Source organism: Vidua macroura, chromosome 1 (genome assembly GCF_024509145.1).
Source record: "Vidua macroura isolate BioBank_ID:100142 chromosome 1, ASM2450914v1, whole genome shotgun sequence".
Classification (NCBI taxonomy): domain Eukaryota; kingdom Metazoa; phylum Chordata; class Aves; order Passeriformes; family Viduidae; genus Vidua; species Vidua macroura.
The window spans coordinates 115,882,796-115,895,832 of NC_071571.1; the positions used below are offsets into that span (position 1 = coordinate 115,882,796).

Genomic DNA, 13,037 nt, shown 5'->3' on the forward strand with positions numbered 1-13,037 from the left:
TTTTGCCTCAGTTTAAGGTCATTTAGTAATTTAATTGCTCTTCTCATTAAGAAACTGAGAAACTGAATGACAATGGTATTCACATTTACACAAAGAGTGTAGAGCAGATTTGTTGTCATGCTGTCACCATTTTGGTCATGCTTCACCAGTGACCTCAGGCTTTTGAGGTCCTGCAAGGTTTGGTGCTGGGACAGTGAGGTTGGTGAGTTTAAAAGGCATTTGTAGGCACCACATGTTCTGAATGGTCATGATGCTGGGAACAGGTTCGTTTTATGCAGTGATGGGGAAACTACTGGAGTCTAAAGGATCTCTGAAGAATCCAGAGGGAGAAGATATTACTTCTGAATTCATCTAGCCTGAGAACCTTGTTTCAGACTTTTTGTCTCAGTTACTACAGAGAAATTCAGTGTGATGGATACCTGTGAGTGAAATACATCCTGTCTTCAGTCTGCTGATCAATAGCTTGGTTAGCAAAGTTTAAGCATGCAACAACTCCCATAGAAGTCCTATGCTTTGATTAATTTCCACTGCGTCTGTTCAGATGGAAGGTGACAGCTTTTCTTCTGGTTGATGGGCAAAGAATCAGTTAATCATGTTCTGAGAATGACTTTGTCACATTAACTGTGTCAATTGCTGTCATAGCATGACAGCTATGCTGTATTAACAAAAATTAAAATAAAAAGGTATAATTCCACATAATATTTTTCTAGATAGAGAAATGTGGTGCAGTTAAAATTTCAGCCCTTGTCAGCTAGTTATTTGCAGAAATGAAAATGTATAGAAATGTGAAAGTTCCACTGTAAAACCCATTTATACTGCAGGTCATGATTGAAAAACACTGGTTTATATGTCCTAAAAGAGGCTTATGTGGCTTATCTGCTTCAACTGCTCTTATGAGAGAAAATTGCCTATCATTTGTGATGTTGCTGCCATTTTCTCCTGCTCAAGAAAAAAACATAGCCTGAAGAAGGGGCATTAAGTCTAAAAGTTAAGATGCAGATTCTCATAGGACTGTAGGAGTGGTTGTCCTAATCTGGTATCCTGTAATTTTATATGGATTGGAATTGTGATGAACTCAGACCAGACAAACACACACAGATCTCACTGCAATTGGAGTGCAACTCAGTGCAAGCATTTAACAGTGCAAACATTTAAAAAGTAGAAAAATACAGGGTCTCTTGTAAGCAGCCACATGGGCTGGGGAAGACTGTGCTGAGAAACAGAGTAAAGCCAGAGAGACAAGAGGCAATGGTCATGTATGTCCTGACAGCTATGAAAAGGCTTAGCACTCATGATCTGTGCATAAGGAAATGCCACACTTCTCCTTGAGGAAGTAGTACAGCACAGCACAGAGCTTTTAACTAATCTTTTAGCAGAGTGATGTGCTTTTGTGACAACTATTTTACCTTGAGAGATTTCATTCCATGGTTTCAGCAAGGATTACAGTAAATGATCAATTTAGGTGAAGTCACAATCTAATTAAACAAATTCAGTCTAATTCCCTGCTGGGCCAGTAAAGATTTGTCTGTCAAATACTTCTAAGCATTTTCATTCTCTATAGCAACAGTTAATTGGATATGCAACTGTCAGTTTAAATGCTTTAAATGAGGCTGATGGGATTAGTAATTGAATGCTCGGATTAATGATTTACTGCTGGCTTTGCTGCCCTGTTCCTTGCTTACAGCTATGCTCATGATAACTCCCTATCTTTTTCAGATGGATGGAATAGTGTAACTGCAATATAGTTGTGATAGAATGAAACACAGGTATGATACAGGTTTGATGTAGCCAGTGTATTCCTGTTGACATATAGAACAATTTTTAATACTGCAGAGAGCAAAGAATTATGATCAAAATGCTAAAAGCAAGAAGCCTAAGAGCAGCTGCCTAACTTCCACAGCTAGCAGTAGGAACTGAAGGTCTCAGTCACTCTCCAATTAAAGTAGTCATTTATGGTTTCAGTCAGAAAGCAAACCTCAGTGTGAAATTAAATCCAAGGCTGTGAGTGGAGGCTGACAAAGGGATTTCTGCAGGAGGTAGTAGGATTTCAAAGGGAGTGGAAAGATGAAGTGCACTGCAGAAGCATCTGCTGTTGGAGAAAGAGACCCAACTGCAAAGTTAGTCATGTAAAGGAGTCTCACTGGTGATGCTTAAATCTCTCATCTTGTTGGGAACTGAAGAGAAGGATGGAAGCATTATGACTCTGATAGGGAAGTGGTTACACTGTTCTCTGTGTGATTTTTAAGATCCCTCTTTGCTGCTTTAAAAGACCAGAAATAGAGTGTGCTCCTTGGGGTGTTACACCTTTCAGGGCCAGCTAACCTGTTCCAGGAATTTCTTCATTCTCACAGCAACCCAGAGTCAGAAAGCAAGCTTTACCATTTGTTTGTCTTTTAAATTGAAAATTCTAGCATAGTCTTGTTCGTATAAAAAGGAATTTTGTTTTTTGTGTCCAGCTGATCACTGTAGTGCTTGAGGAAGAAAGCCATAAGGAAGGCTTTCTGAGGCACTGAAATGTATACATAAATTACAGAGCTGTGCTTTGAATTTGTCATTTTGCCTTTCATGTAGGCCTCCAAAACCACTCTTAATGTCAGGGAGACCCTTTTACACCATAAACAGAAAATTTAGGTTCTTCTTAATTAAGCTCCCTTCAGAATTAAAATGAGTCAGTGCATATTTAGAGTCTCTGTAGAACACAGTATAATAATACTTATTTCAGTATATTAAATTAGAACATGTTTCTGTTCTAAAGATTCTATCTTGGGAAACATTATCTGAAACAGCTAACAATGTTAGATGTTATAATTACTTGTATTTATGATATAGTTAAAACCGATTGTAAAGTAAATTATTGTAGCTATTTAGAAATAATTACAAAATAATGATTGTAATAATAACCTTGTAGTTATTTATATTTATTATAGATCATACTATATTTTAATTTACCAGAAATAAACAAACAGGAAATTCAAAGTTATGCTCTGCATATTTCTTCAGAAATATGCCAAGAATATGCCAAGTTCAGCTGAAATGTGGAAATAGATTTATGGCCTTTGCCCATTATCCCAAGATTTAAGATTAGGTTTTCAGGCAGAGCTTCAGCTGCAAGCAGTTTGGTGTTCAGAAATCACTGTATTCATCAGCTTCTGGCTCTCTCCTGTATGTGAACTCCATTTAGTTCAGGAAATACTTTTTTTTTGTTGTTTCTTCCTGTAATTAGTTCCTATTAAAAAGCCCAACTCATCCTTATCTAACCTCAATTAGACTATCCTTTTTTCCCTTTTGTTCCTTATGCAGAGCCATTAATCTATCTGACTGGTCTGGACCCTTCCAGCATACATTGTACATATTAATTTTTTTTTACTCGGTATTCAGACCAATGATTCTATTCTGGAACAATGACAAAAGCCAGAAAGAGGAAATGTAGAATCTTGGTTTTGGTCTCAGAATGACATTTCTTTCTTCAAAATACTCTTGCAATTAATTTTCTTTCTAGACATCAGGCTTTCCTCCTTTCTGCTTTTATTTATATAAAGCAATACAGCTATTTCAATAATCTTCTGATAAAGTGATACTTCTAGGAATGTATTGTAAGAGGAAAATTAGTGGAGCCTTTCAGAACTTGGAATGAGAGGGAGATGACTTTTTTCATCTCCCAGCTGAGTAGATCCTATCTTCAACCTTATTTTTGACTTGTGATTCAGGAAACCGTGATTGATTCACTGGCACATTTTGAGCTGATTTAATCTGAAATGTTAATTACTGGAAATGTTAGAACACTTTAGAGTTAAAAAGGACCTGAATGAATGCATAACTGAAAGTCATAAAATAAGAAATTCCACATCAACAGAAGAAAATAGATCTTAGTCCATTTCCACATCTTTTAAATTGTAATTATTGAAGCAAGAAAGAGTGTGACTGGAGGTATTTTCAATTATAATGGAAGGAATGGGGACTATTCAGTTTTACTATTTCATTCTGAGAATCAAAGTCACATCTCTCTTCTCCATGCATTGCCTGTTCATCCTTGGAAGAGACTTACTCCGCTTTGGATGGCCTTACTCCAGTTTTGGGTTGTATGTTAGATATTTGTACCAAGTGCTTTAGTTTTTCTATATAAATTTACAGAATCAATTAGGTGGGAAAGGACCTCTGAGATCATTGAATCCAACCTGTGGCCCAACACCACCACATCAACTAGACCATGGCACAGAGTGCCACATGCAGTCTTTCCTTAAACACCTCTGGGGAGAGTGACTCCCACACCTTCCTGGGCAGCCCATTCTAATGTCTAATTGACCTTTCTGTAAAGAAATTCTTCCTAACATCCAACCTAAACCTTCGGTGGTGTACCTTAGGACTATGTTCTTGTGGCCTGTTGCTGGCTGCCTTGGAGAAGAGGCTGAACCTTGGCACTTGGCCACAACCTGCTTTCAGGGAGTTTTAGAGAGCAATAAGGTTTCCCCTGAGACTCCTTTTCTTCAGGCTAAACAACCCCAGCTCCCTCAGATGCTCATCAGACTTGTACTCCAGGCCCTTCACCAGCTTTGTTGCTCTTCTCTGGACACACACCAGCACCTCAAAGGCCTTCCTGAACTAAGAGGCTTAGAACCGGACACAGGACTCAAGGTGTGGCCTGATCAGTGCCAAGTACAGCGAGACAATCCCTGCCCTGGTCCTGCTGGCCATACTACAAGCCAGGATGCCATTGACCTTCCTGGCCACGTGGGCACACTGTTGGCTCATGTTCAGAAGCTGTCAACCAGAGCCTCCAGATCCTTTTCCAGCAGGCCCCTGTCCAGCTGCTCTGTCCCCAGCCTGTAGCACTACAAGGGTTGTTGTGGCCAAAGTGCAGGACCCGGCATTTGGACTTGTTAAAGCTCATATTGTTGGATTCTGCCCATCTATCCAGCCTGTCCAGGTCCCTCTGCAGAGCCTTCCTACCCTCCAGCAGATTGACTCTTGTACCCAACTTGGTGTCGTCCGTGAATTTGCTGGTGGTAGATCCAATCCCCTCATCCAGATCATCAGTGAAGATGTTAAACTGGACTGGCCCCAGCACTGATCCCTGGTGGACCCCACTAATGACCGGATGCCAACTGGGTGCAGCACCACTACTCTCTGGGTCTGGCCAACCAGACAGCTCTTAACACAGTGAAGAGTGCACTTCCAACCGTGAAGTGTGCCCAAGATGTGGGCTGCCAGCTTTTGCAAGAGTATGCCATGGAAGATGATGCCAAAGTGATAATTCTTTTTATATATATTGCTCATATATATTCATAGCTCTGTAGACTGTTATTATATAGTTATACAGTTACTTAAATTCAGTACCTTTCCAATTAGACAAACAAATTCCTGAGGACCTGTTCTAATCTCGTTTCTTACGGGAATCAAGATCAAGAAACCTTCCCAAGACACTTTCCCATTAATAACTACCAAGGAAGGTGGGCTTTAGAAGGGGTTGAACCAAGAGGGGGAATCCATCACCTGTGTTTCTAACTGGGGACTCTTGTCAATTATGCTAATTTGCTAAACTTATAAAACTCTACGTGCCCTATATCACGTGTGCATCTTTGGTGTGTATTTCAGCATGTTGTGCACCTGAAGGGATCTTCATTAAAATCATAACCATATTTTATCACCTAACCTTGTTTGGCTCTTGATTTTAAGGCTCAAAAGGCAACAGAGATTGTGGCAAAGGTGTCATATTGATATAAATTTAAAGGTTTAGTTGATCAAAACACTTAATTCTTCAATATGCATACTGTTGAGGTCTGGGAGCTTTCTTTTTAAATTACTGAGTTTTTGTTAACTGTGAAGGATGGGTAAAAACAACGGGCCAACTGTTTGCATCAGCAGGCTCAGCAATGCTTGTTTTAGTTTGAAGGCCAGCAAGGGTCTTTTGGCTAAATTACAGGTGAGTAACTTTTTAGGGAAAAGAAGTGACTAAATGTTGAAGTATGAAATATTAAGTATGTGATTTTAGTTCTTCCTGGAGTGTACATTTAAAGCAAACCTGATGATGATGGCTGCATCCCATGTGTGGGTTTGTGCTCCAGAACAGCCCTAGTGCCCACAACCCAAGGTTCTTGTGGATGAAACCCCTCAGGTGATGTGTTGCTCTCCAGCCACTATGGGCAGGTACAATGGTGAAAAGAATGGGAAGACTTTTCATGTGGCTGGTGGCATCTTGAAGAACTCTATAGAAAGGTGATAGGGAACACAACTGAATCCTGAAGAGGCCATGGAACTTCTCCAGGCACCTGTATTTTCTGGATTTAAAATTTTTGTATTATCAATTCTGTACAGCAGGAAGAGGAAAATAGGTGCCCTGATTTTTATTGAAGGAAAATGAATACTTTACACTTTAGCAAGCCTTCAGCGGGATTTTGAAACACATCTTAATTTTTACAAGTCATGAGCACCTAGACAATCTCATTACCTTGAAATTAAAGAAAAATCAGATCATTAATTTTCCCTTTTTGTAAATAGGTAGTACTGTGCAAAACTGAGATACAGATATTGAAAGCAGAGTCACGGAGGGTTTTAGGCATTGCCATGGTCAAGGCAATTTTCATCATGTTAGTTTAGGTGGGAAGTCACCAGTAACTAGTAGTAGTAGATGGGGGAAAACTGCTCACAGACTAGGAATAGAGGGGGACAGTCAGAATTATGGAAGGAGCTGTACACTGGGATAGGATCTGGCCTTTGATGTAAGCACTACCTGTGTAAATTGCAAAGGACCTACAGTGTTAGTGTTGGCTTTTCTGTTCGTTCTCAGATTTACTTATACTGCCTTTGTTTGAAACACAGAGGTCGGACCAGCACTTTCCTATATTTCAGTTGTGCCAAAGTGATTTATAGTGGCTCTGGTATCAAACACAAAATGATTCCATGGAGAAACATTTGTCAGGTGCCCTGAAAAATCAGGTATTTTTATGCAGTTTTGGATCATGTTTATTTTGCACAAACACCTTACCACTTTTTAAATTAGTGTTTATTATTTTAAGGCCAAGTATACAATCCTATATTGGATGTATATCAAAGATGTAACTAATCAAACATATAACTGTATTGTACACTGGAGAAATTATTTTAGTGTTTAAAGTCAAACACACTTGTGATTTTTTTCTTTTTTTAATATCAATTGTTGAACACTGTGAATTATAAATTTAGGCTTTAAATATTTACTCTGTTAACTGATTAAAATGATTTATTATTTTAGTGTTCTAAGAAACAGAAAAGTAAAGACAAAAGTATGTTTCAACTGTTCTGTGTGCACTACAAATTCTGTAATTACGGAAAAAAAGTTGGCATTGCTCTGATGGCTTAAAGAAAAATTGAGATGATATTTGATTAAACAACAGAGAAAAAAAACCACTTCAGAATTTTTGCAGTTAGGATGAAGAATTTATTGTATGTACAGTTAAGCAACTCTACTGTAGATGTAGTTCCTCTTTAAAGAAAACGAATACAGTAATCAAAATAGTTCTAGCATGGAAATTACAATACAGACTGAAACTTGACTAAACCAGAAATTAGTTATTTGACTTGGAAGAACACAGATCTCGAAACAACAAATCGCAGTTTGTATCATTAACCAAGGACAGTAAAAAACTGTACAGTACAAGCAACACGTTACAATAAGTTATGACAAATAAGGCAGTCTTTCTCATTTAGGACAAAAGGGATAAGGGGAAAGGTATTAAAATCTCATAAAACCACCATATCTCTTTTCCATCTCTGGGACTTCTTTGGAATAAGTTTCCCCATCTTCTTCTGAAGGGAGAATGGAATCGGCAAAGCGCTTAAGGAACCCACCATATCGTTTCTGGTAATCCAGCCACCACTCTGGCCTGCCCACTCTTCTCATGAAGCCACCGTATCTCTTTTGCAGCTCTTTGGCCTCATCTTCCAATTCAGGGCTGCGCTTTATGCTTCTCATGAAGCCTCCATATCTTTTGCTGACATCGCCGTCATTTTCATTTAGCTCTCGATAGTGCGCCGCTTCAGGGTTATCTCCTGTTCCTAGAAGCTCCTTCAGCAGGTCAGAGGAGTTGGCAAGGGCATCGTCATCTGAGTCTTTCTTCATAAACCCTCCATACCTCTTAGCCAGGATTTCTCCTCCATTAGCTTCATCCTCTGGTTCTGCCCTATAGAGCTCATCCATTTTCTTCATGAAACCCCCATATCTTTTCATGAAGCCTCCATACTTCTTCGCAAGCAAATGGTTCTCATCCAGCTCTTTCTTCTCTCCTGGAGCAATGTTGCCATCCTCAGAAAGATCCAGCTTTGCCAGTTGCAAGAGCTCCTTGCAGGTCTCCCAGGCTTTGGCAGAAGGCAGTTTTCCTTCACATTCTAGTGTACATGCCTGAAAAATGGAGGTGGTTTACTGAGAATTATTTGATAGTAACTATCACCTTGCTAAGACCGTCTCTTAGATTTACTTAAAGTAATCTTAAATTACTTTAAAAGAGCATGAGTGAGCCTCTCTCTATGAGTGGCTTGGAAGAAACACTCTTTGGGAACAGCTGATTTGGTACCTGTCAGTTTTGAAGTTCTTCATATCTCTGAAGGACAAGGTAGTCTCCACTCTAAGAGACAGACTACCAGATAACAGGAATTGCGGGTCCTCTTTGACAAGGTTGCCACTATGCTTCTGTTTCAAAGGAAGCCACAAGTACAGTTCCTGTATCTCCCTTACACTTGTGTGAGTTATGATTTATTTTTTAAATTTACTACTGGGAAGCTAAAAACCAGTTGTGGTTTGCTTTGTAATGCAAGTGTAGAAGTGTATTCAATCTTCATAATTAAAAGTATCATTCAGAAATTTTAGAAAAGCCGCACAGCATGGTCATTGCAAAGAAGCCAGCTGTACTGCACTGTTCAGTATCTTCAATACCCTGCATAGCTTTAAAGACTGTGTGTTGCCATTGTTTCTCTTCATGGCACAGATCATTCCAACATGTACCAATAGAAATACAGAAATACAGACTCTCTTAGGGCAGAATCAAAATTCCATTTTTGCTAGCTGGAAAGCAGTGACCATCAAAGAGAGGGAAAAAATCCTAAGCTGCGTTGTTTCTGACTGTATTGAAAAATTTTCAGGCTACAACATGAAAAAGCTTTCAGTACCTTATGCATGTCTCGTAACCTGTCTTGTGATGATAATATCATGGATATTAGCTGCTATTATCTCTCTTGTGTCAGGGGAATTCTTGAGCAGCCATACCCTTCAGTTGTAAAATAAGTGTTTTTTCTTCTTGCCTGTGGTTTTCAAACCGCAATAGGTAGAGAAAAATCATCAATATTTTCAATAAGAGAAACACTCATTCTGACTACAGATGATGTGTTCTAAGGATCCTAACATACTTTAAAATGTGAAATTAAACTCCAGCACAGCTCACTCTGATAGCTTATTGTCCACTGCACAATCTGTCTCTTCAGCCTCACTTTACTCTGACAAATTTAAATATGATTTTTTTGGTATGATCACAAGAAAATTAAAGGGATTTATATATTTTATAACACAATAATTTAACTGGCACTACATGTTTATTACTATATATTATAGTCATGCTGTAAAGAGAGTAAGATTTCAACTTCAGTCTGACTTTGGAATTGCTCTAAATCAAAGCAAGAATAGGTCTCTCCCTTTCTCAGTTAGTTTTAATAACATCCTATTGTCAGATGAACATACTCCATAAGTTTGAGTGACCAGGTAGAGTGTGAAATGTCTCATATCTTACAAATACAATGTAGTAAATTCAGTTATTATGTTACAAGATACTCATACCTAGAAACAATAGTTTCCAGGAATTGTTCATACATGTTTGACAAACACAAGGTATGCTACATTGCTTCTTTACCTATTTAGCTAATAAACATTCTTACAGAATAGGACTTTGATTCTTTCTTTAATGATTACTGAAGTGTGTAAGAGAGACTGGCAAAATAGACATGCAGAACATATACTCTGAAAAGCCCTCCCTCCATAAGGGCAAACTACTCCCTTTTCAACCTTAGCTAACACTAAAGCTAAAGTTTGATTTAAAACTAATGTAAGCAGAGGAGGGAAAAAAAAATAAAAATAGAGGGAACTGTTTGGCCACCTGTCCAAATAATATTGCCCTTCTGAGCCTGTTATGGCTAAGAGCTCTTGAGCTTTTGGAGTAAGTAGAAGTACTCAGTGGTTCCTAATTCTGTGCAAGGCTAGAGAGACAAGTCCTTCCTTTTGCATGATCCCAACTAACCAGTGACATGATAGGAACAAACGTTTAAGATCATTTAGATCTGCCAAGAGTATGATGCCTCACTATGTGTATTTGAGGTTGGGAACAACTGATGCCACTGGCAAAGTACTTGGCAGCCAGAGTTCCCAACTTCTTCAGAAAGGGCTGAGGGACCTCAGACTTTCACTGACCCCTGATCTTTAAATTTCAAGTCGAATTGCCTCTGTGACTGTTCTTTTAATTTATTTCAACGTCTTAAAAATTACAGATAACCCCCACCTCCCAGTCCTTCTCATTCCGGACTTAGCATGATTTGTTTTAAAAGCCAACGTTTTCCACAGGCATATTCCTAACGCTGTGCAGCACCGTGCAAAGAGGAGAAACAGCGAACTGCTACTCAAATAGGCTTTAAACCCACTTTTTTTTATAGTTGGAAAGAGCTGGATGAGATTTCAGGCAGATCTTTCAGCTCGACAGCCATCCCGCCCGGAGAGAGCTCATCTTACCATGGAGCCAGCGGACAAGGGTCGGGACCCTCCCTCCCGTTCTGCTCTGCTTCCCCCACGTCCTGTCGGTGCTGGAAAGCCCGGCAGCGACCCCTCCTTCCCTTGCAGAGATGCCCTCTCCGGTCGGATTTCCCGTCCTTACGTTTTCATTCGCCCTTTTCCTGGCTCCCCGCGGGGCTGCTCGGCGGTGTCGTTTGTCCCCATCCCCGTCCCTGAAGGCCGCCGCTCGCCGTCGGGCAGCGGCAGGGACGGACGGGCTGGGGGGGCTCCTCTGGACGCTCTGGGTTTGTATCAGCGCTCTCCGCTCGCTCCTCGCCCTCTGCCCAGCGCCCCCAAACCCGCTTCTCCCTCTCTCCCCTCTTCAGAAAAAGGGTCTTCCAAGCGACCCCGGTCACTTCCCCCACTTTTTATTTTTCTTATTTCGCTATTTTCCCCCGCTTCCCCTTTCCTCCCTTCAAAGTTAGCGGGGAAGCGGCCCGGCCGCGGGGATTCGGGGGCGCTGAGGCGTTCCCGGCCCCGGTGCCGCTTACCAGGGGGTGGATGCCGGCGCGGGGTCCCAGGTGGTAGGCGCAGGCGGCGCAGTCGCGGCCGCAGTCGGCCCGCGCCCTCGGGAGCAGGCAGGCGCTGAGGGCCAGCAGCAAGCAGCCGAGTCTCAGGAGCAACGCCATGGGGCTGCAAGAAGGAGAGGTCAGCCGGCAGCCGCCTCCTCCCGCTCCCACCCCCGGCACGGCCTCCCCCAGCCTCGGAGCAGGAAAAGGCGGCATGAAAGGGTTCAAACCAACTCCGCTAAACTCACGCTTTTTAGAGCCGGGGTGATCGCGCTTGCCAGGTAAGCGGGAGCTTTAACTAAGCAGACGCTTGGCAGCTGCAAGGCAACTGACCTGCGTTCGGAACGGGAGCGGACCCGGAGGATGAAGCGCCCAGAGGATCCCGTTTGGTGAAAGTGCTCGTCCCCGAACACTTTATACCTCCCTGCCTGCAAAAGCCGGCACCACAGGGGGAGAAGAGACGCACCGCGGAGCGGCACGGGCGGGATCCCGGCCCCTCCCGGGAAGGTTTCCCACCGGAACGCCCCGAGCAGCCTCCCCGACGCCGGGCAGCAGCCCCGGTAGAGCCGCCCTGGCCCTCCCTCGGTCCCGACCGCGGGCAGAGCAGCTCCCTCACTCACACACACGCTGCCTCGGGGCTCTCGGGAGTTGCCGAAAAAGAAGCTGCGCCTTGCTGAAGCCTCGGCGTCGGAGCCACTATTATTTATAGCGAGACCGAGCAGCCTCCGGAGGAGCCCCGGGGGAGGCAGGCACAGCCGGGCCTGCTGGCAGCTCCAGCGAGGGCGGCTCGGGGGGCGCCGAGCCGAGCCCGCTGCCGGGGCCGGGCGCGCCGCTGCGGAGCGTGTGCGGGCGGCGGCGGCGGCACTTTATAATTCGTGACCGCGGGGAGAAGGCGGCCTCCCCCAATCGCCGTCGGGCTCCCGCTGACGCGGCGACTACGACATCCCCCCGGCACCACCGCCCCGCCGTCCGTGACTCCAGCGGGGCTTGGGATGAGGGGGTGTGTGCCCCTGCCATCGGGGAGGGGGGAGCGGGGAACCGGCCCCAGGAAAGTTACCGGGGGAAGTTTTCACCGGGGGCGGGTGGGGAATGAGACAGAGCGTGAGTCATGCGGGGGTGGGCGTGAGGGACGGGGCGGCAGCCCCTCGGAGGTAACCCCACTCCCCGAGGTAGCGGACGCAGCTTCCCGAAAGAGCCTCGCAAAACGCGGAGAGTGGGACTGGGTTTGGGAATTTTTGGTATGGAGTTTTTCTGTGATTTTTTTTTTTTTGGTTGGGTTTTGTTTGTTTGTTTGTTTTGAATTCTTTTTTCCTTCTTTGTTTCCTCCCTCTCTGCTACTCCACCAAACCCCCAAGCTGCTGGTGCTGAGAGTTCTTGCTGAATGTCTTCTGCCTCTCTCCCTGAGCCTCAGGTGTAAAACAGTTTGGGGGAAGCAGATTTTATTAGACCAAGGAAGAAGACAAGGGTTTTAATTTGAAACGACTGGAATTCACAAGTATGGGTAGATTTGCATTGTTGTCACAATTTTGGTGTCCAGGAAAAAACAAATAGGAATGAACCAGAGAGAAGCAAACCTCCAAGCACTTCTACAAGGTTCTCAAATACAGCAGCTACGGCTGCTTACTGTTGTGCCCCGACTGACATCTTGGGGAGCAGGCATAAAGCAATGACACTGAACCCTGACACCTCTTGTTTGCAGAGGGCTTTGCCCGAGCTGCATTTCTTTGACTGTCAGATGCCAACTTCTA

The 13,037-nt window shown here is 43.1% G+C and overlaps 1 protein-coding gene across 3 annotated transcripts; it reads right to left on the bottom strand.

The window, feature by feature from the left end:
- Window positions 1-7,391: 7,391 nt before the first annotated feature.
- On the bottom strand, window positions 7,392-12,130 carry PENK (proenkephalin). 3 transcript variants are annotated; one of them, XM_053979557.1, is made up of 3 exons: window positions 11,910-12,130; window positions 11,272-11,413; window positions 7,392-8,374 (listed from the first exon to the last, which is right to left on the bottom strand). In XM_053979557.1, exons 2-3 carry the CDS (start codon window positions 11,407-11,409, stop codon window positions 7,709-7,711), a joined length of 804 nt encoding a protein of 267 aa, XP_053835532.1. In that variant the 5' UTR covers window positions 11,410-11,413; window positions 11,910-12,130; the 3' UTR covers window positions 7,392-7,708. The 3 variants fall into 3 exon arrangements, with proteins under 3 accessions (XP_053835532.1, XP_053835543.1, XP_053835552.1); XM_053979568.1 differs by having other exon boundaries at window positions 11,623-12,130; XM_053979577.1 differs by lacking the exon at window positions 11,910-12,130 and adding an exon at window positions 11,538-11,556.
- Window positions 12,131-13,037: the final 907 nt, after the last annotated feature.

Coding starts and splice junctions, on each gene's coding strand:
- PENK (XM_053979557.1), bottom strand. CDS start 11,409: ATGGCGTTGCTCCTGAGACTCGGCTGCTTGCTGCTGGCCCTCAGCGCC. Junction 8,375..11,271: donor GCGCCGGCATCCACCCCCTG/GTAAGCGGCACC, acceptor TCCATTTTTCAG/GCATGTACACTAGAATGTGA.